This window comes from Myodes glareolus, chromosome X (genome assembly GCF_982192425.1).
Source record: "Myodes glareolus chromosome X, mMyoGla1.1, whole genome shotgun sequence".
In the NCBI taxonomy this organism is placed as follows: domain Eukaryota; kingdom Metazoa; phylum Chordata; class Mammalia; order Rodentia; family Cricetidae; genus Myodes; species Myodes glareolus.
This window is the reverse complement of record NC_142053.1, coordinates 148,683,195-148,705,279: the sequence shown is the minus strand read 5'-3', so window position 1 is coordinate 148,705,279 and position 22,085 is coordinate 148,683,195. Positions and strand designations below refer to the sequence as shown.

Sequence of the window (22,085 nt, the reverse complement as noted above, 5' to 3'; positions counted from 1 at the left end):
TTTCTCTAATTTTAAAATTAATTTCGCCATTTTTAAAGGATGCTCCCCATGTCTGAAATGATTTTCACCATTTTAAAAATGATGGGACCCGTTTTAAAATGAGTCTTCCCCCTTTTTTTACTGATTTTGGGTATTTTTAAAATGCTTTTCCCTCGTTCTTAAGTGATCTTCCCTCCTTTTTAATGATTTTTACCGATTTCAATCACCGTAAGGCCTGACATAGGACTCCAGGCCTTCATGGTTTCCTTCAGAGACTTTATTCAATCAAAGGGAGCTTTCCAAGAAATAAACATTTAATGTTCTGTGAGCAGTAAGACCGAGTCTCAGGGGCTGCCTGTCCATTTCTGGTCAGGCTGACATCCAGGGAGGCCGGCAGGCAGCCTGTGTGTGGAAGCTGCTGCCCGGGGGTCTGCAGAGCGAGTGTGTGCTGTTCCCCAGGCAGGCAGGCAGGGAGACAGGTGCTGGGTGCTGAGTCCTCTCTGCTGAGTGCTGGGTGCTGGGTGCTGTGGGCTAAGTCCTCCATTGAGATGGCTGGGTGCTGGGTGCTGAGTCCTCCGGGCAGAATAACGACTGCTGGCTGCAGAGGAGTGAGTGTCTGTGGATGGGAAAGAAATCAGTGGCTCTGTCCAGGTCCCTGTCAGTATTTAAAACAGCCAGCCAGAGGAGAATGGACCCATGACCTGATTCAGTGCTGGGTGCTGGGTGCTGGGTGCTGGGTGCTGGGTGCTGAGTCCTCCGTCCAGATGGCTGTGTGCTGTGGCTGGAACTGTGAAGCAGTCTCTGAAATGGAGAGAAAGCACCTTTCATGAGGGACATGGATCTGAGTTCTGGGTCAGGAGACAGAATCCCCAGCTCTGCAGTGACAGCAGCCCCGCCCGTCTGCTCTCTCTCACACAGACAGACACACACAGACACACCCCCTGCCGGGTCCCTGGCTGCTCTTCTCCCCCCCACCCGCCCAGGTCTCTTTCGCCAAATCGTCAGCCCGCTTTAGTCTATAAATCTCGGAAATTCGAAGGTGGCTGTCAGCAGCTCGAGCCGTGGCTCAGAGCGGTAGGAGCGCCTAACGCTGAGTGCCTGGTGCCAAGGTCGCAGGTTGGAATCCCGCTTGCGCCTGTTGCTAGGCGTATCGATCGATCTATATGCGGAATCGATAGTGAAATTGGCGATTATGGCATTAATAATCGGAAAAAAAAAAAAAAAAAAAAAAAAAAAAAAAAAAAAAAAAAAGTTTTGACAGGGGTCCCCCACACTTTTAAAAATTTTTTGGACAGGACCCTTATGGCTGGGTCCTGTTGCGTGCGGGTGAGCGAGGCAGACAAGGCAATCGTTTTATTTCAAGAGCAGGTTGAGACAGACAGTGAGAAATCTCGGGAACGACGAGTCTCTGGCACTCACTCGGGCTGTTTGTGCAGTCAGTCTCTCCGGGTCCCGGCGGGCGCTGTCCAACACAGATCTCTCGGGGCTGCCGCCTCTGCCTGCCTGGAGACGACAAGAGCGGGGCTCGGTGAGCGGCGGGGAAGCCGGGGCTCGCGGCTGTCGGCTCCCACGGGGGCGGGGGAGTCAGCGATCCTCTGCCTGCCGCCCACAGACGCACGGGATCCCCGTTTTTCCCCGGTTTTCCCCGTTTTTCCCCGATTTTCCCCGGCTCCCGTCTGCGTCTCCCGCTCCCTCCCCGGCTCGCTCCCCGGACCCGCGCGCGCGCGCTCCCGCCGCACCGACCTCTCTCCCCTGCCCTTCCGTCCTCACGATCGCTTCCCACGAGCCCCACCGCGGCCAATGTCGCCAATGTCGCCGAGTTCGCCCCGACTTCTCCCACACGGACTTCAAGCATGGCGGCCGGCTCCCGCCAGGCCCGAGCGCGGGAAACGGGCGGCCGCCGCGGAGGCTCATGGGAGACGTAGTCCGCCGCGCTGCCGGCTCAGAGTCCGCAGCCGGCGTCCGGACCCGCCCTAGAAGCGGCGGCTGGGAACCCTGGCTCGGCCTGAGCCCTAGCCCCGCCCGCGCGAACCCTAACTGCCGGGAACCCTAGCTCGGCCCGAGCCCTAGCCCCGCACGAACCCTAACCGGGACCCAACCCTAGCCCCGCGCGAACCCTAACTGCTGGGAACCCTAGCTCCCCCTGAGCCCTAGCCCCGCGCGAACCCTAGCCCCGCCTGAGCCCTAGCTGCGCCCCAACCCTAGCCCCGCGCGAACCCTAGCTCCGCCTGAGCCCTAGCTGCGCCCCAACCCTAGCCCCGCGCGAACCCTAGCTCCGCCTGAGCCCTAGCTGCGCCCCAACCCTAGCCCCGCGCGAACCCTAGGTCCCGGGAACCCTAGCTCCGCCTGAGCCCTAGCTGCGCCCCAACCCTAGCCCCGCGCGAACCCTAGCTCCGCCTGAGCCCTAGCAGCGCCCCAACCCTAGCCCCGCGCGAACCCTAGCTCGGCCTGAGCCCTAGCTGCGCCCCAACCCTAGCCCACAGCGAACCCTAGCTCCGCCTGAGCCCTAGCTGCGCCCCAACCCTAGCCCACAGCGAACCCTAAGTCCTGCCAACCCTACTCTCTGTCTGGGTCTTCTCGGTCTCTCTGTGTGGGGGACACATTGGCTCCCTGGGTGTGTGGGGCCCGGGAGGGAGGGCGGGGAGAAGCTATCAGTGTCCTCTGAACCATGTCCAGTAGAGCTGGCCTGGTGGCTCAGTGGGTTAAGTCCCTATTGTTTTGATCACGAGGACCCGGGTTCGAGACCTGGGCCCTACTGTTTTGCTTGAGACTGGTAGGTCGGGGAGAGGTTATCAGCGTCCTCTGACCTCTCTACAGTAGAGCAGGCCTGGTGGCTCAGTGGGTTAAGTAACCTACTTTTTGGTCCCAGGGACCCGGGTTCGAGACCTGGGTCCTACTGTTTTGCTTGAGACTGGTAGGTCGGGGAGAGGTTATCAGCGTCCTCTGACCTCTCTACAGTATGCCTGGCCCGGTGGCTCAGTGGGTTAAGCTACCCTTATTTTGGTCCCGAGGACCCGGGTTCGAGTCCCGGGTCCCATCTATTTTGCTGGTCTGGGAGTGAGACACTGAGAGCTATCAGTGCCCACTGAACAACACTAACCAGAGCTGAGCCGGTGGCTCAGTGGTCTAAGCCACCTCTTATTTTGACCCCAAGGTCCCGGGTTCGAGATCCGGGTCCCACCTATTTTGCTGGTCTGGGAGTGAGACACTGAGAGCTATCAGTGCCCACTGAACAACACTACCTAGTACTTACGTGGTGGCTTAGTGGGTTAAGTAACCCACTTTTTGGACCCGGGGACCCGGGTTCGAGACCCAGGTCCCATCTATTTTGCCTGGCTGGGAGTGAGACACTGAGAGCTATCAGTGCCCACTGAACACCACTAACCAGTGCTCACGTGGTGGCTCAGTGGGTGAAATAACCCTCTTTTTGGTCCCGAGGACCCGGGTTCGAGACCCGGGTCCCCTGCCTTTTAGGCTGCTGGGACAGAGCTGAAAGCTAAGAACGGCAGCTGCGGGCTGCTCCCCACCTAAGCTGCGGTGGCTCTACCGGCTAGCACCCCTCTTTTTAGATCCGGAGGACCCGGGTTCGAATCCCAAGCCTCCTGCCTTTTAGGCTGCTGGGGCCGAGATAAAAGCTAAGAACGCCAGCTGCAGGCTGCTCTCCATCCAGGCCGCGGTGGCTCTGCCGGCTAGCAGCCCTTCTTTTTGGTCCTGAGGAACCGGGTTCGAAGCGCAGATCGAGTGAAAACAAGGCAACTTTATTAGAGGAGTCAGTGGAAAAATCACGAAAATCCCGAATCTCTCCCACTCACACACTGGAAAAATCCCGAAAATCCCGAATCTCTCCCACTCACACACAGGAAAAATCCCGAAAATCCCGAATCTCTCCCACTCACACACAGGAAAAATCCCGAAAATCCCGAATCTCTCCCACTCACACACTCTCTCCCGTCTCTCCCGGGTCCCCAGGCTGTCCACGTGGCGGCCGGGATCCTGGAAGAGAAGAAGGGGGAACGGAGAATGAGCCAAAAGCCGGGGCCGAGCGTGGAGAGAGACAAAGGGGGACGATCGGGACCCGCGGGGGCCACCACGTGGGCGCCCGGGATCCAGGCTTCCCCAGTCCCGGCCCCGGTTCCGTTCTCGCTGCTCCCGCGGGGCGGCCGGGCGGCCGGGCTCCACGTGTCCGCCTGGAAGAGAAGAAGGGGGAACGGAGAATGAGCCAAAAGCCGGGGTTCGGGGCGTGTTAGAAATCCCCAAAGCCCGCCGCGGACGCTGGGGAGACGCGAGGGAGGGCCGAGCCGCAGCAGCTTCTGTCTCTGTCTGTCCCACGCAGACACACACACACGCGCGTGCAGGAGCCTGTGGGAGAGAGAGAAAGGGGGACGATCGGGACCCGCCGGGGCCACCACGTGGGCGCCCGGGATCCCGGGATCCAGGCTCCGGTTCCGTTCCCGCTGCTCCCGCGGCGCGGCCGGGCGGCTGGGAGGGCTCCACGTGTCCGCCTGGAAGAGAAGAGTGGGGAAAGTGCAGTAAATGTCCCGGGATCCTGGCTCCGGTTCCGTTCTCGCTGCTCGGCCGGGCTCCACGTGTCCGCCTGGAAGAGAAGAGTGGGGAAAGTGCAGTAAATGTCCCGGGATCCTGGCTCCGGTTCCGTTCTCGCTGCTCGGCCGGGCTCCACGTGTCCGCCTGGAAGAGAAGAGTGGGGAAAGTGCAGTAAATGTCCCGGGATCCTGGCTCCGGTTCCGTTCTCGCTGCTCGGCCGGGCTCCACGTGTCCGCCTGGAAGAGAAGAGTGGGGAAAGTGTCTCAGACAGGGCTGTGCCCGCGCTAACGGACACCGGGAGGGAGGGAGGGAGGGAGGGAGGGAGGGAGGGAGGGAGGGAGGGAGGGGGGACGGGGCTGACGTCAGCGCGGACCCCCCCCGCCCCAACGCCGCAGAGGACGCCGGTCCGGGGCCCCGCCCGTCTGTAGTCCTGGGCTGGGCCCGCGGCGGCCATCTTGGTAGTCCGGGGAAACTGAGAAAACTCATGAAAAACTCGGCTTTGGCGCTCAGAGACGCAGGGTTGGGGCCGATTGGGGACTCCGCGCGCCCGGCCTGCCGCGGCGGCCCCTCCCCCCGCCCCCGGGCGGCCGAGCCGAGCCGAGCCCGGGACCCCGCCCCGCGGGCGTGGCGAGCGGAGCGGAGCGGAGCGGGGCCGCGCGGGCGCCGGCGCCCGGGGGCGGGGGGAGGGGCGGCGGCCGGCGGCCGGGAGCGGCGGGAGGGGCGGCGGGGACGCCCGCCGGGACCGGGGCCCCGGGAGCGGCGCGGCGGCGGCCGGAAACGGAACTGGGCGGGCGGGGGGAAGGGGGCCGGATCTGCCGCCGGCGGGCGGGCGGGCGGGGCGTGTGTGCGAGGGGATCCGCGGCGGCGGGCGGCCATGTGCCTGCGCGCGCGTGTGTGTGGGAGACGGGGACAGAGACGCTGCGGCGTGCAGACCCGGGACGGGGAGCGCACGCGGGCGGGCGGGCGGGCGGGCGGGCGAGCAGGCGGGATTTCTAGCTCCGGGGTGGGGGAGCGGAGCCCGGATTCCCGGTCATTTATTGGATTTTCCCCACTCTTCTCTTCCAGGCGGACACGTGGAGCCCGGCCGCCCAGCCAAGCCGCGGGAGCAGCCCTTAACCCTCAGCACTCAGCAGCACTAACCACTTGGCAGGCAGCCGTCCATACTTAGCACTCTCTCACACACACACAGGACTCAGCACTCAGCACTGACCACTGAGCCGTCTGCACACGGAGTCTGCTGGTCCTCTGGGCTGGGTGCTGGGTCCGCTGTGCTGGCTTCCTCAGGGTCTCAGCACTCAGGCCTCAGGAGTCAGCCTATAGGACTCAGCACTCAGCACTGATGACTGGGACTGAGCACTCAAAACTCAGCCCCCAGCACTCAGCTAGAGTGCTAGAAACCTAGAAACTCAGGTTTCTAATGGCAGCTGCTCTGTCCCCTCAGCTCCTAGGTCTGTTTCACTGGCTCCCCTGGTGTGGATTTCATGTTGGGAGCGGGTATCTACCTAAAAAAAGATGGTCCACATCCTTGACCACGTCCTGGACAGACCCTCACCCCTTATTTTCAAATGCAGGAATTTGTAAGAATTTTTAAAAATGAGAAACGCAGCCCTGGCAGATCTGGCAGCTGCTCTCCCCTCACAGCTCCTAGGTCTGTTTAAGGGCCTCCCCTGGTCTTGATTTCATGTTGGTAGCGGGTATCTACCTAAAAAAAGATGGTCCAGACCCTTGACCACGTCCTGGACAGACCCTCAGCCCTTCATTTCAAATACAGGAATTTTTAAGAATTTTTAAAAATGAGGAACGCAGATCTGCAGGCCTGGCAGCTGCTCTGTCCCCACAGCTCCTAGGCCTGTTTCAGTGCCTCCCCTGGTCTGGATTTCATGTTGGGAGCGGGTGTCTACCTAAAAAAAGATGGTCCAGACCCTTGACCACGTCCTGGAGCGACCCTCACGCCTTAGTTTCAACGACAGGAATTTTTAGGAATTTTTGAAAATTAGAGACGCAGACCATGCAGGCCTGGCAGCTGCTCTGTCCCCCCAGCTCCTAGGTCTTTTTCACTGCCTCCCCTGCTCTGGATTTCACGTTGGGAGTGGGTATCTACCTAAAAAAAGATTCTCCAGTTCCTTGACCACGTCCTGGACAGACCCTCACCCCTCATTTTCAAACACAGGAATTTTTAGGAATTTTTAAAAATGAGAAAGGCGGACCGGCCGCTCTCCCCTGCCCCTCCCCCTCCCGCCGGGCGGATCCCAAGCCGAGGTCGCTGAGCCGCCGCCGCCCCGGGCCGACAAAGGAAATGGTAATGGCTCTGGCAGCCTGCGGCCGGCCTCGCTGACAGGCAGAGGCTGACAGGCTGAGGCCTGGGTGTCTGCGTTTTAAAAATCCAAAAAATACAGAACCGTGGATCATTTTCAAGTTCACCAGGGACCCAGGGCTTTTTATTTCATTTAATGTCATTTTATTTTAGGAAATAGCAGTCTCCCTGAGGGTGGGGAAGGGCAGGACAGGGTCCCAGGGCTTTTAATACATTTAATTTCATTTTATTTTATGGAATCGCGGTCTCCCCGAAGGCCGGAAGGGCCGGGGACCCCGTGTCCGTGTCTGTGAGTGTGTGTCTGTGCCTGTGAGACGTTCACCACGCCAGCCTGTGGGATTTTATAGGAAAAATCCGGGCCTGGCAGCGTGCCCAGGCGTCTGCAGACGGAGTCTGCTGGTCCCTGGTGCTCCCCGGGCCTCGCTCTGGATGCTGAGTGCTGGGTGCTGGGTCCTCTGGGCTGGGTGCTGGGTGCTGGGTCCTCTAGCTCGCTTGCTCAGGGTCTCCAGGCTGGGTAGCCAGCCAGGGCGGCCTGCCTGTCCTCTTCCCCATCCGTCCACGAAGGAGGAGGAGAGGTCTCTGTCCATCCATCGATCTAGCTATGGGCTCTTCCTGGAAGGAGTTCTGGTAGAACTTAGCCCTCAGCACTCAGGACTCAGTGCTCACCCCTTAGAAATCAGCACTTAGCACTCAGCACTCAAGACTCAGGCCTCAGCACTCAGTACTTAGCACTAACCACTTAGCACTCAGCACTGAGCCCTTAACCCTCAGCACTCAGCAGCACTAACCACTTGGCAGGCAGCCGTCCATACTTAGCACTCTCACACACACACACACACAGGACTCAGCACTCAGCACTGACCACTCAGCCGTCTGCACACTGAGTCTGCTGGGCCTCTGGGCTGGGTGCTGGGTCCGCTGTGCTGGCTTCCTCAGGGTCTCAGCACTCAGGCCTCAGGACTCAGCCTATAGGACTTAGCACTCAGCACTGATGACTTGGACTGAGCACTCAGCACTCAGCCCCTAGCACTCAGCCCTCCTCTGGAAGCCCCCACACTCTTATTTCATTTTCTTTCATTTTATTTCATGAAGTAGCGGCCTCTCTGAGGGCAGGGCAGGGCAGGACAGGGCAGGTTTGTCCCCCTCGTTCATTCTCTCCACGGACCCCGACCTCGAGAGAACCTCACCCTCCTTTTCCAAGCGCCAGGGATTTTTAAACATTTTTTAAACCATGAGAAACGCCGAGCTGCAGGCGTTTCCCGGCCCCCTCCCAGCAGGCAGATGCCAAGCCGCTGCCGCCGCCGCCGCCGGCTCGCCGAGGGCAGGTTTGGGAGGGGGTCTCTCTCTGTAAAAAGATGCTCCAGTGCCTTGACCACGTCCTGGAGCGACCCCCACCCCTGATTTTGAAACATAGGAATTTTAAAAAATTTTTAAAAATGAGACACGCCGATCCGCAGGCGTTTCCCTGCCCCCTCCCATCGGGCCGATCCCCAGCCGCCGCCGCCGCCTCTCGGTGACAAAGGCGATGCTAATGGCGGCTGCGGCCCGGGGCCGGCGTGGCTGACGGGCGGGGGCTGACAGGCTGGGGTCTGCGTTTGAAACATCCAAACATCCACCACCGCCGTGGATCGTGTCCCGGTTCCTCGCGGGATCTTTGGATCCGTTTGAAAACTCCCCTCGGGGCGGCCGGCCTCCCTCCCTCCCCCTAGAGCGCGCCCTCTGGTGGAGCTGGCGGGGACCCGCACCTCCCCTGCCTGGAAAGACAGGGCCGGAGGGGGAGTTGGGAGAGACCGGGGATCCCCCAGGTCCCAACACGGACTTTATGTCCTGTCTGAGGACGCTTTCATTTGGAAAAGGAAGCGCTCGGTCTCTGTGGGGTCCTCTGGCTGCTCTGGGCTCCCGACTGCGGGGCCTCAGGCCTCCGTTTAAGCTGCAGCCCCCACCTGAGTGAGCAGGGCAGGCAGGGACTAGGGGCTTTCATTTCATTTCATTTCATTTCATTTCATTTAATTCAATTTCATTTAATTTTCTCTCAGGGTGGGGAAGTCAGGGAACCTCGTGTCGGTGTCTGTGCTGGGGAGACGTCCACCTGCCTTCCCTGCCTGAGAATCCCTCACCTGGATTTTCTTTATCTCTCTGGTCCCCGAGAGAGCCGTCCAGACCCTCAGGACAGCTGCCCCCCACCGCACAGACAGCCCTTCCAGGATCCCCCGGGGCCCTCTGTGCTCAGCCGAGGTCCCTTCGTGGGTCAACCGGCTGCTTTATTTCCCAACACGGCTTTTATTTCTCAATAAATACTCAATATTTCTCAATAAATACGTGTGCGTGTGTGTGTGAAGAGGGCACGCGGGGCAGCCTCTCCCCGTCCGTCCCCAGCCGTGCCCGGCGGACTCGGAGGCTCCCGCTCCCCCGCCGGCCCGCGCGGAGCCAGGCAGCGCTGCCCGGGGTCGCTGGGGTCCGCGGCGCGCACCCGGGTGCCAGGGCCGCCCCGCGCGGCTGCGTGTGGGTCCGCGGGCGAGGGGACGGGAGAGAGAGAAGCCGTGGTCCGCGGACCGCTGGCGCTGCCGCCCGAGTCCCTAGCCAGAGCCTGCGGCCCCCAGCACCCAGCCTCCCCCACGTATCCCTCAGTCCCTAGCGCTCAGCGCTCAGCATCTATTGGGGGGGACTCAGCACCCAGCACTGAGCACTCAGCCTCCCCCACGTATCCCTCAGTCCCTAGCGCTCAGCGCTCAGCATCTATTGGGGGGGACTCAGCACCCAGCACTCAGCCAGGACTGAGCCCTCAGCACCCAGACGGCTCCACGGAAGACTTTGCACCTGGCATTCGGTGCAGCACCCAGCACTCAGCATCCCCCACGTATCCCTCAGCACCTAGCAGTCAGAGCTCAGCATCTTCCTGGGGGACTCAGCACCCAGCACGCAGCACCCAGCATCCTCCACGAAAGACCCCTGGCACTCAGAGTTCAGTATCTTATGGGGGGACTCAGCACCTAGCACTCAGCGCTCAGCATCTTCCTGGGGGAGTCAGCCATCAGCACCCGGCATCCTCCATGGAAGACCCCTGGCACTCAGAGTTCAGCATCTTATTGTGGGACTCGGCACCCAGCACGCAGCCTCCTCCACGGAGGACTCGGCACCTAGCACTCAGAGCTCAGCATCTTCTCGGGGGGGACTCAGCAGCCAGCACCCAGCAAGGACTCAGCACCAAACACCCAGCACTCAGCACCTAGCACTTATTTATTGTATTTTATGGATTGACTTATCCCTTAGTACTCAGCACCCAGCACTCAGCATCCCCCACGTATCCCTCAGTCCCTAGCCCTCAGCGCTCAGCATCTCTTCGGTGGACTCAGCACCCAACACTCAGCCAGGACTCGGCCCTCAGCACCCCGATGGCTCCCTGGAAGGCTCTGCACCTGGCATTCAGAGCTCAGTCTTTCCTGCGGGGCTCAGCACCCAGCACAAGCACTCAGCAGCATCGTGCAGAGAAGCCTCAGCACCCAGCAGCCTCTGCCCTGCAGCTCCGTGTCCTCCCGTCCCGGGCCCACAGACCGCGCCCGCCGCGCTCTCTCCCCCTCCTCCGCCCGCCCCGAGCCCGCGATGAACCCCACTCTCTCAGGAGAAGGAGACGGGAATCCCCACCCCCACCCCGGGCCCCCGCGGTCCCTCCCTCCCGTCCCCCTGTTCCCGTCCTAGACACGGGGTCCCCGGCGGGTGCCCGGTGGAGGGAGCGGAGCTGGGACTCAGTCCTCAGGGTGGAGGAGCTGGCAGGGCAGCGCGGGGCAGGGACCCAGCGCTTTTATTTCATGTCATTGAAGTTTCTCGGATGACATAGCGGTCTCTCCCTGAGGGCGGGGAAGGGCAGAGCAGGGCTCCAGGGCTTTTCATACATTTCATTTCATTTTAGTCTATGACATCGCGGTCTCTCCCTGAGGGCGGGGAAGGGACCCAGGGCTTTTCATAAATATCATTTCATTTTATTCTATGGAATCGCGGTCTCCCCGAAGGCCGGGAAGGGCCGGGGACCCCGTGTCCGCGTCTGTGAGTGTGTGAGTCTGCGCCTGTGAGACGTTCACCACGCCAGCCAGTGGGATTTTTAGGAGACATCCGGGCCTGGCAGCCAGCCTGCCCAGGCGTCTGCAGACGGAGTCTGCCGGTCCCTGGTGCTCCCCGGGCCTCGCTCTGGAGGCTGAGAGCTGGGTGCCGGGTCCTCTGGGCCGGGTGCTGGGTGCTCTAGCTGGCTGTCTCAGGGTCTCCAGGCTGGGTAGCCAGCCAGGGCGGCCTGCCTGTCCTCTTCCCCATCCGTCCACGGAGGAGGAGGAGGAGGAGGAGGGGTCTCTGTCCACCCATCTCTCTAACCGTGGGCTAGATAACTCTATCGAGATATCTATGGGCTTAGTTCTGGTAGAACGTAGCCCGCAGCACTCGAGACTCAGCACTCAGCACCGAGCACTAACCACTGAGCCGTCTGCACCGAGCCCTTCACCCTCAGCCCTCAGCAGCACCCACCACCTAGCGGGCAGCAGGCAGTCCTTGGCCCTCCTACCCAGGACTCAGCCCTCAGCACCGACCCCTCAGCCCTGAGCGCTAACCACTGAGCCGTCCGCAGGCTGAGTCTGCCGGTCCCTGGGGTGCCCTGGGCCTTTCTCTGGGTGCTGGGTGCCCTGGACTGGGTGCTGGGTCCTCTGGGCTGGCTGCCTCGGGGTCTCCAGGCTGGGTAGCCGGCCTGAAGTGGACGTCCCTAGCACTTCAAGCTCAGCCCTCAGCACTTAGCCCTCAGCCCTCAGCACTTGGCGGGCAGCAGTCCGTCCTTGGCACTCGTAGACAGGACTCAGCACCCAGGACCGGGCCCTTCACCCTCAGCACTCAGCCCTCACCACTTAGCGGTCATCCTTCCGTCCTGGGCCCTCCTACTCAGGCCTCAGCACTCAGGACTCAGCCCATAGGACTTAGCCCTCAGCACTGAGCAGTCAGCCATCGGCACTTATGGCTGAGACTGAGCCCTCAGCACTCTGGCCTCAGCACTCTGCCCTTCTCTGGCAGCCCCCATCCTATCTTGGGGACCTCTGCCTGTGGCTCAGCCCCCTCCCAGGGATCCACCCGGTTCCTCTGGACACAGACACACCCTCAGCACTGAGCACTTTTGACTTAGACTGAGCACTCAGCACTCAGCACCCAGCACTGAGCCCTTCTCTGGAGGCTGAGGGCTGGGTGCTGAGTCCCTGGGGACCTCTGCCTGTGGCTCAGCCCCCTCCCTCCCTCCCAGAGAGGCACCCGGGTCCTCTGGACACACACACACTCACACACACACACACACTCACACACACACTCACACTCACACACACACTCACACTCACACACACACAGGCTGCCCGGCGTCTGTGCCCAGGTGCTGGCTTGCTCAGGGTCTCAGGGCCGGGTCGCCAGCCAGGGTCAGGCCTCCTCCAGCGGTTCTGGTAGAAGCACCACTCTGCCTGGCAGCCATCGGGTCCTCCTGCCTGGGCTTCTAGGGGTCGTGGAGGGGCTGGATAGATAGCCGGGCAGGGCAGGGCCCCAGGGATTTAATGGAATATTATTTCATTTTACTTTATGAAGTAACAAACAGCCTCTCTGAGGGCAGGGCAGGGCCCCAGGGCTTGTATTTCATTTTATTTCATTTATTGGATGAACTAGCAGCCTCTCTGAGGGCAGGACAGGGCCCCAGGTATTTTATTTAATATTATTTAATTTTATTGTATGAACTAGCAGCCTCTCTGAGGGCAGGGCAGGGCCGAGAGCTTGTATTGACTCTCCTTGAATTTTATTTTATGAACTGGCAGCTTCTCTGAGGGCAGGGCAGGGTCCCAGAGCTTGTCTTTCATTTTATTTCATTTATTTGATGAACTAGCAGCCTCTCTGAGGGCAGGGAAGGGCAGGGCCAGGACCCAGGGCGTTTTATGAAATTAAATTAAATTTAATGTGATGAAATCGGGGTCTGTCTGAGGGCAGGGGAGGGGGCTGAGTCTCCCGGGCCGGCTTCTGGGTGCCGGGTCCTCTCTGCTGAGTGCTGGGGGGGGGGGACAGGAATTTTTTGAAGAATTTTTTAAACACGAGAACCGCGGATCGGCCGCCTGTCCCCTCCCCTCCTCCTCCCGCCAGGCGGATCCCCAACCTCCGCCGCCGCCGCCGCCGCCGCCGCCGCCCCTCGCTCCCCCAGGCGACGGGGATGGGTGCGGCCGGCCGGCCGAGGCCCCGCCGCGGGGCCGCGTGGATCCATCTCCCCACGACAGAGCCGTGGATCGTCTCCACGTTCCATCCCTGGATGTTTAACCCGTTTGAAAAATCCCCTCCCCCCCCCTCCGCGCTCCCCTCGGTCGGGGCGGCCGGCCGGCCTCGCCCTCTGGTGGGGATGTCAGGGAACCGCACCTCGCCCGGCTGGACGGGCAGAGCCAGAGCAGGGGTTGGGGGACCTGGGGCCTCCCCGGTGTCCACACACCGACTCTCTCCTTCTTTTCCTGTCTGGGACACTGGATTCCAGGACGTTCTCTGTCCTCTGGCTTCTCTGGGCTCCCGAACGAGGGGCCTGAGGCCTCCGTCTAGAGCTGCTGCAGCCCACAGAGGAGGGAGCAGGGCAGGCGGGGACCCTGGGATTTCATTTCATTTCATTTCATTGTATCTCATGGCAGTGAAGTCAGGGAACCTCGTGTCGTCTGTGTGTGTGAGACGTTCACCAGCCTTCCAGGCCTAAGACTAACTAAAAGATCTTTATTCATCTAGGTGAGCCAGGAGATACTCCTAGATCTCTGGCCAGGGGAGGCTTGGGGCCTGTCTCCTCAGCACCCAGCACTCCACACCTAGCCATCCTTTATTTTATTTTATGGATCGACTTATCACTCAGCACTCAGCACCTAGCACTTATTTATTTTATTTGATTTATTGTTAGGATGGATTGAGCACTTAGTCCTCAGCACCCAGCAAGGACTCAGCCCCAAGCACCCAGCACTCAGCAGCTGGGTCCAGGCAGCCGGCAGCAGAGGATCTCTGGGAATCTGCAGTCAGCTTTCTAGGATTTGGGGTCTCAGGACGAGTTTAGCCTCCTCAACAGGGTCTGGCCCTGTCCCTCCTGTCTCTACCATGGGGACCACGCTCAGGAATCTCAGCTCGGGGAGGATTCTGCCCTGACATCATGGTTTGGGTCGGAGGTCTCTGAGGGCAGCTGCTCTGTCCCCTCAGCTCCTAGGCCTGTTTAAGCGGCTCCCCTGGTCTTGATGTCATGCTGGGAGTGGGTATCTATGTCAAAAAAGATTCTCCAGACCCTTGACCACGTCCTGGAGCGACCCCTACCCCTTAGTTTCAAAACAGGAATTTTTAAGAATTTTTTAAAAATGAGAAACGCGGATCCGCAGCAGCCCTGGCTGATCTGGCAGCTGCTCTACCCTCAGCCTCTAGGCCTGTTTTAAAGACTATCCTGGTCTTGATGTCATGGTGGTCGTGGGTATCTATGTCAAAAAAGATTCTCCAGACCCTTGACCACGTCCTGGAGCGACCCTCACCCCTTATTTTCAAAGACAGGAATTTTTAAGAATTTTTGAAAATTAGAAACGCAGACCTGCAGGCCTGGCAGCTGCTCTGTCCCCACAGCTCCTAGGTCTGTTTCAGGGCCTCCCCTGCTCTGGATTTCATGTTGGGAGTGGGTATCTACGTCAAAAAAGATTCTCCAGACCCTTGACCACGTCCTGGAGCGACCCTCACCCCTGATTTTCAAAGACAGGAATTTTTAAGAATTTTTGAAAATTAGAAACGCAGACCTGCAGGCCTGGCAGCTGCTCTGTCCCCACAGCTCCTAGGTCTGTTTCAGGGCCTCCCCTGCTCTGGATTTCATGTTGGGAGTGGGTATCTACGTCAAAAAAGATTCTCCAGACCCTTGACCACGTCCTGGAGCGACCCTCACGCCTTAGTTTCAAAGACAGGAATTTTTAGGAATTTTTGAAAATTAGAGACGCAGACCGGCAGGCCTGGCAGCCGCTCTCCCTCCACAGCTCCTAGGCCTGTTTCACTGCCTCCCCTGGTGTGGATTTCACGTTGGTCGTGGGTATCTACCTAAAAAAAGATTCTCCAGACCCTTGACCACATCCTGGAGCGACCCTCACCCCTGATTTTCAAACACAGGAATTTTTAGGAATTTTTAAAAATGAGAAAGGCGGATCCGCAGGCCTCCCCTGCCCCTCCCCCTCCCGCCGGGCGGATCCCAAGCCGAGGTCGCTGAGCCGCCGCCGCCCCGGGCTGACAAAGGAAATGGTAATGGCTCCGGCAGCCTGCGGCCGGCCTCGCTGACGGGCAGAGGCTGACAGGCTGAGGCCTGCGGGCGGGTCTGCGTGTTCAAAATCTAGAAAAAACACAACCGTTGATCATGTCCACGTCCGTCGTGGGATTTTTCACCAGTTTTAAAAATCCCCTCTGCGCTCCCATCGGGAGACAGAGCCAGAGAAGGGGTGGGGAGACATTGGGTCCCCGAAATCTCTCCAAATCATTGACTTTAATGTTGAAAATGAAGTCCTCTGTCTCCTTGGGGTCCTTGGGCTTCTGAATGCTGGGCCTTAGGGCCTCCGTGTCTGGCTGCAGCCCACACCTGAGTGAGCAGGGCAGGCAGGGACCCGGGGATTTCATTTAATTTAATTTAATTTAATTTAATTTAATTTAATTTTCTCTCTGGGCTGGGAAGTCAGGGAACCTCGTGGCTGTGCTGGGGAGACGTTCACCAGCCCTCCCTGCCTGAGAATCCCTCACATGTGGTTTTTTATAGAGATCTGGTCCAGGAGATAGCCACACAGACCATCAGGATTTATAGTTATCCCATCAGGACCACACAGACATCCACTATTTTGGAGTAGACACGAAAAGGAACCCACTTTCTGTCTGGAGGGGGGCCTGTCTGTGCTCTCTAGATCCCCAGGACTCCTGGATCTCTGGCCAGGGGAGGCTGGGGGCCCGGCTCTTCTGGGATTGGCTTTGATTTCTGAGCTGGGGTCTGGTCCAGGAAGGGTCTGGAGAGGAGAAGGGTCCTCTGAACACAGATATCCGGACGGCAGAGAGGGGAAGGCGGCAGCTGAGGGTGCAGGGAGCCGGACGGGGCCGGACAGCGGCCCCCCACGTCCCAGGCAGCTCCTCCGGGAGCCCCCGGGGCCTCTGTGCTCAGCTCCGGTCCCTGGAGAGGACCCCACCGGCCGCTGGATCTCCAAGAACAGCTTTTCTGTCTCCCTCCATCCACCGTCTTTCTACATAAAATCCGTTTCCTGTCTCCCTGCAGACCGAGTCTTCCATCAGGAGTCCCAGGAATCCCTGCAGGCCCTGCTCCTTCAGGGAGAACACGGAGGGCCCTGCCTGTCTGGGTCCAGGCTGCCAGCAGCAGAGGATCTCTGGGAATCTGCAGTCAGCTCTCTAGGTTTCTGGGCCTCAGGACGAGTTTAGCCTCCTCCAAAGAGTCTGGCCGGGTCCCAGGAGCACGAGTTTAGCCTTATTTTCAAAGACAGGAATTTTTAGGAATTTTTGAAAATCACAGACGCAGATCTGCAGGCCTGGCAGCTGCTCTCCCTCCACAGCTCCTAGGCCTGTTTCAGGGCCTCCCCTGCTCTGGATTTCATGTTGGGAGCGGGTATCTACCTAAAAAAAGATTCTCCAGACCCTTGACCACGTCCTGGACAGACCCTCACCCCTGAGTTTCAAAGACAGGAATTTTTAAGAATTTTTGAAAATTAGAAACGCAGACCGGCAGGCCTGGCAGCTGCTCTGTCCCCCCAGCTCCTAGGCCTGTTTAAGGGCCTCCCCTGCTCTGGATTTCACGTTGGTAGCGGGTATCTACCTAAAAAAAGATTCTCCAGTTCCTTGACCACGTCCTTGACAGACTCTCACCCCTTATTTTCAAATGCAGGAATTTTTAAGAATTTTTAAAAATGAGGAACGCAGATCTGCAGGCCTGGCAGCTGCTGTCTCCCCACAGCTCCTAGGCCTGTTTAAGGGCCTCCCCTGGTGTGGATTTCACGTTGGTCGTGGGTATCTACCTAAAAAAAGATTCTCCAGACCCTTGACTACGTCCTGGAGCGACCCTCACGCCTTAGTTTCAACGACAGGAATTTTTAGGAATTTTTGAAAATTAGAGACGCAGCCCTGCAGGCCTGGCAGCCGCTCTCCCTCCACAGCTCCTAGGCCTGTTTCACGGCCTCCCCTGCTCTGGATTTCATGTCGGGAGCGGGTCTCTACCTAAAAAAAGATTCTCCAGACCCTTGACTACGTCCTGGACCGACCCTCACCCCTGATTTTCAAAGACAGGAATTTTTAGGAATTTTTAAAAATGAGAAAGGCGGACCGGCAGCTCTCCCCTGCCCCTCCCCCTCCCGCCGGGCGGATCCCAAGCCGAGGTCGCTGAGCCGCCGCCGCCCCGGGCCGACAAAGGAAATGGTAATGGCTGAGGCAGCCTGCGGCCGGCCTCGCTGACAGGCAGAGGCTGACAGGCTGAGGCCCGCGGGTGGGTCTGCGTGTTCAAAATCTAGAAAAAACACCGCCGTTGATCATGTCCACGTCCATCGTGGGATTTTTCACCAGTTTTAAAAATCCCCTCTGCGCTCCCATCGGGAGACAGAGCCAGAGAAGGGGTTGGGAGACATTGGGTCCCCGAAATCTCTCCAAATCCTTGACTTTCATGTTGAAAATGAAGTCCTCTGTCTCCTTGGGGTCCTTGGGCTTCTGAATGCTGGGCCTCAGGGCCTCCGTGTCTGGCTGCAGCCCACACCTGAGTGGGCAGGGCAGGCAGGGACCCTGGGATTTCATTTAATTTAATTTAATTTAATTTAATTTAATTTAATTTAATTTTCTCTCTGGGCTGGGAAGTCAGGGAACCTCGTGGCTGTGCTGGGGAGACGTTCACCAGCCCTCCCTGCCTGAGAATCCCTCCCATGTGGTTTTTTATAGAGATCTGGTCCAGGAGATAGCCACACAGACCATCAGGATTTACAGTTATCCCATCAGGACCACACAGACATCCACTATTTTGGAGGAGTAGACACGAAAAGGAATCCACTTTCTGTCTGGAGGGGGGCCCGACTGTGCTCTCTAGGTCCCCAGGACTCCTGGATCTCTGGCCAGGGGAGGCTGGGGGCCTCTGTCTCTTCTGGGATTGGCTTTGATTTCTGAGCTGGGGTCTGGTCCGGGAAGGGTCTGGAGAGGAGAAGGGTCCTCTAGACACAGATATCCGGACGGCAGAGAGGGGAAGGCGGCCGCTGAGGGTGCAGGGAGCCGGACGGGGCCGGACAGCGGCCCCCCACGTCCCAGGCAGCTCCTCCGGGAGCCCCCGGGGCCCTCTGAGCTCAGCCCAGGTCCCCGGAGAGGACCCCACCGGCCGCGGGATCTCCAAGAACAGCTTTTCTGTCTCCCTCCATCCACCGTCTTTCTACATAAAATCCGTTTCACGTCTCCCTGCAGACCGAGTCTTCCATCAGGAGTCCCAGGAATCCCTGCAGGCCCTGCTCCTTCAGGGAGAACACGGGGGGCCCTGGCCTGCCTGTCTGTCTGGGTCCAGGCTGCCAGCAGCCGGGGAGCTCTGGGACTCTGCAGTCAGCTCTCTAGGATTCTGGCCTCAGGACGACTGTCGCCTCCTCCAAAGGGTCTGGCCCTGTCCCCCCCCTGTCTCTCCCCCGGGGGGACCACGCTCAGGAACCTCAGCTCGGGGAGGATTCGGCCCTGACATCATTGCTTTGGTTGGAGGTCTCTGAGGGCAGCTGCTCTGCCCCCTCAGCTCCTAGGCCTGTTTCAGGGCCTCCCCTGGTGTGGATTTCACGTTGGGAGTGGGTATCTACCTAAAAAAAGATTCTCCAGACCCTTGACCACGTCCTGGACAGACCCTCACCCCTTAGTTTCAAAGACAGGAATTTTTAAGAATTTTTGAAAATTAGAGACGCAGCCCTGTAGCCCTGGCAGCTGCTCTCCCCTCACAGCTCCTAGGCCTGTTTAAGGGCCTCCCCTGGTGTGGATTTCATGTTGATAGCGGGTCTCTACCTAAAAAAAGATTCTCCAGACCCTTGACTACGTCCTCGAGCGACCCTCACCCCTTATTTTCAACTACAGGAATTTTTAGGAATTTTTGAAAATTAGAGACGCAGCCATGCAGGCCTGGCAGTTGCTCTGTCCCCTCAGCTCCTAGGTCTGTTTAAGGGCCTCCCCTGGTCTGGATTTCATGTTGGGAGCGGGTATCCACCTAAAAAAAGATTCTCCAGACCCTTGACCACATCCTGGAGGGACCCCCACCCCTTATTTTCAAAAGAGGAATTTTTAAAAAATTTTTAAAAATGAGAAACGCAGATCCGCAGCAGGCCTGGCAGACCTGGCAGCTTCTCTACCCTCAGCATCTAGGCCTCTTTCACTGACTCTCCTGGTCTTGATTTCATGCTGGGAGTGGGTCTCTCTCTGTAAAAAGATTCTCCAGACCCTTGACCACGTCCTGGGGAGACCCCCAGCCCTGATTTTCAAATCAGGAATTTTTAAGAATTTTTTAAACATGAGAAACACCGGTCTGCAGGCGTTTCCTTCCCTGCCCCCTCCCCCCGGGCAGATTCCAAGCCGCCGCCGCCTCTCGGGGACAAAGGCGATGCTAATGGCGGCTGCGGCCTGAGGCCGGCGTGGCTGCCGGGCGGGGGCTGACAGGCTGAGGCCAGCGGTCTGCGTCTTAAAAATCCAAACATCCACCACCGTGGATCGTGTCCAAGTTCATCGCGGGATTTTTCATCCGTTTGAAAACCCCCCTCGGGGCGGCCGGCCTCCCGCTCCCCAGAACCGCGCTCGCTCCCTCTGGTGGAGTTTTCCGAAATCAGCACCTCGCCCTGCTGGACAGAGCCAGAGAAGGAAGGGGTGCAGAGCGTGGGTGCTGAGTGCTCAGTCCACTGTGGAGGGTGCTGGGCGCTGAGTCCGTCCCCAGGTGCTGGGCGCTGAGTCCTCTGTCCCCTCACCATGTTGAAAATGATATTCCCCATCGCTTCAATGATCTCTCCTGTTTTTAAACGACCTTCCTTCACGGTTCACTCTTTTCCCTATGTTTAAAATGATTTGGCCCATGTTGAAAAGGATAGGCCCCATGTCTTCAATGACTTTTCCTATGTATAAACGATCTTCCCTCAGGTTTCATGATTTTCCCTTTTTTTAAAAATCATTTTCGCCATTTGACAAACGAGTGGCCACATGTTAAAAGGATTCTACCTATGTTTAATGATTCTCTCTATGTTTTAAATTCTGTTCCCCACCTCTGAAATGATGTTCCCTATTTTTAAATGATCTTCCCTCGTGTTTCACTCTTTTCCCTATTTTTAAAATCATTTTCCCTATTTTTAAAATCATGTTCGCCATTTTAAAAACGATTGGCCACATTTTAAAAGGAATCTCCCTGCTCTTAATTATATTCCCTAGTTTTAAGATCATTTTCCCTATTTTCAAAATAATTTTCGCCATTTTAAAAATGATTGGCCACGTTTTAACATGATTCTACCCATTTTTAAGGATTTCCTCTATGTTTAAAATTCTTTTCCCTCTTTCTCAAATTATTTTCCCTCTTTTTAAAATTATTTCTGCCATCTAAACATCATGGACCGCATTTAAAAATCATGGGCCCCATGTTAAAAGGATTCTCCCTGTTCTTACTTATTTTCCCTATTTTTAAAATCATTTTGCCTATTTTAAAAATCATGTTCGCCATTTTAAAATGATTCTCCCTGCTCTTAATCATTTTCCCGATTTTTAAAATCATGTTTCACATTTTAAAAACGATTGGCCCCATTTTAAAATGACTCTCCCTGCTCTTCATTATTTTCCCGATGTTTAAAATTATTTTCCCTAATTTTAAAATCATTTTAGCCGCTTAAAAAATGATTGGCCCCATTTTAAAAGGATTCTCCCTCTTTTTAAATGATTTTAGCTATTTTTTAAATTCTTTTTGCTAGTTCTTAAGCGATCTTCCCTCATTTTTCATGATTTTCCCGATGTCACTCACCCTAAGGCCTGAGGGAGGCCTTAGGCCAGGGCAGGCAGGCAGGCAGGCAGGGGCCTGGGGATTGGATTCCCTTTCCCCGTGTGTCTTTCTGTCTGTGCCTGTGAGGGGTCGGGCGCCGTCCAAGCCCGGGGGATTTTATGAAAAATCCTGGCGTCTGCAGAGCGTGGGTGCTGAGTGCTGAGTCCTCTGTGGAGGGTGCTGGGCGCTGAGTCGTCTGTGTCCTCTCCCCAAAGCCTGCCTGAGTCCAAACACGGCGGATTTTTTTAAAAAATCCTGGCGTCTGCAGAGCGTGCCTGGCTGCTGAGTGCAGAGTCCTCTGTGCAGGGAGGGTGCTGGGCGCTGAGTCCTCCGTCCCAGTCCCCAAAGCCTGCCTGAGTGCTGGGCGCTGAGTCCTCCGTCCCAGTCCCCAAACCGCCCCGGATTGCTGGGCGCTGAGTTCTCCGTCCCAGTCCCCAAACCGTCCCCGGGTGCTGGGCGCTGAGTCGTCTCTGACTGTCCCCAAACCGCCCCTGAGTGCTGGGCGCTGAGTCCTCCGTCCCAGTCCCCAAACCGCCCCTGAGTGCTGGGCGCTGAGTCCTGCCTGCCTGTACCCAAGCCTTCCCCGGGAGTGTGTGTGAGGGAGGGTGCTGGGCGCTGAGTCCTCCGTGCCCGTCCCCAGGTGCTGGGCGCTGAGTCCCCCGTGCCCGTCCCCAAACCGCCCCTGAGTGCTGGGCGCTGAGTCCTCCGTGACTGTACCCAAACCGCCCCTGAGTGCTGGGCGCTGAGTCCTCCGTGCCTGGCCCCAAAGCCTGCCTGAGTGCTGGGTGCTGAGTCGTCTGTGGCCTCTCCCCAAAGCCTGCCTGAGTCCAAACACGGCGGATTTTTTTGAAAAATCCTGGCGTCTGCAGAGCGTGGCTGGCTGCTGAGTGCTGAGTCCTCTGCGCAGGGAGGGTGCTGGGCGCTGAGTCGTCTGTGACTGTCCCCAAACCGTCCCCAGGTGCTGGGCGCTGAGTCCTCTGTCCCCTCGCCATGTTTAAAATGATATTTACCAGTCAGTCTCTCCGGGTCCCGGCGGGCGCTGTCCAACACGGATCTCTCGGGGCTGCCGCGTCTGCCTGGGAGACAAGAGCGGGGCTCGGTGAGCGACGGGGAAGCCGGGGCTCGCGGCTGTCGGCTCCCACGGGGGCGGGGGAGTGAGCGATCCTCCGCCTGCAGCCCACAGACACACGGGATCCCCGTTTTTCCCCGTTGTTTTTCCCCGAT

At 58.2% G+C, this 22,085-nt stretch overlaps 1 protein-coding gene across 3 annotated transcripts; it reads right to left on the bottom strand.

Annotated features, from left to right (window-relative positions):
• Positions 1-238: 238 nt before the first annotated feature.
• LOC148117557 (uncharacterized) lies at positions 239-1,989 on the bottom strand. Of its 3 annotated transcripts, XM_087902899.1 has the most exons (3): positions 1,399-1,989; positions 681-780; positions 239-595 (listed from the first exon to the last, which is right to left on the bottom strand). In XM_087902899.1, exons 1-2 carry the CDS (start codon positions 1,832-1,834, stop codon positions 686-688), a joined length of 531 nt encoding a protein of 176 aa, XP_087759025.1. In that variant the 5' UTR covers positions 1,835-1,989; the 3' UTR covers positions 239-595; positions 681-685. The 3 variants fall into 3 exon arrangements, 2 of the variants coding, with proteins under 2 accessions (XP_087759025.1, XP_087759024.1); XR_015736984.1 differs by having other exon boundaries at positions 239-780; positions 1,395-1,989; XM_087902898.1 differs by having other exon boundaries at positions 239-780.
• Between the last annotated feature and the right edge of the window lie 20,096 nt (positions 1,990-22,085).

Coding starts and splice junctions, on each gene's coding strand:
- LOC148117557 (XM_087902898.1), bottom strand. CDS start 1,834: ATGCTTGAAGTCCGTGTGGGAGAAGTCGGGGCGAACTCGGCGACATTG. Junction 781..1,398: donor TGACTGCACAAACAGCCCGA/GTGAGTGCCAGA, acceptor TCTCCATTTCAG/AGACTGCTTCACAGTTCCAG.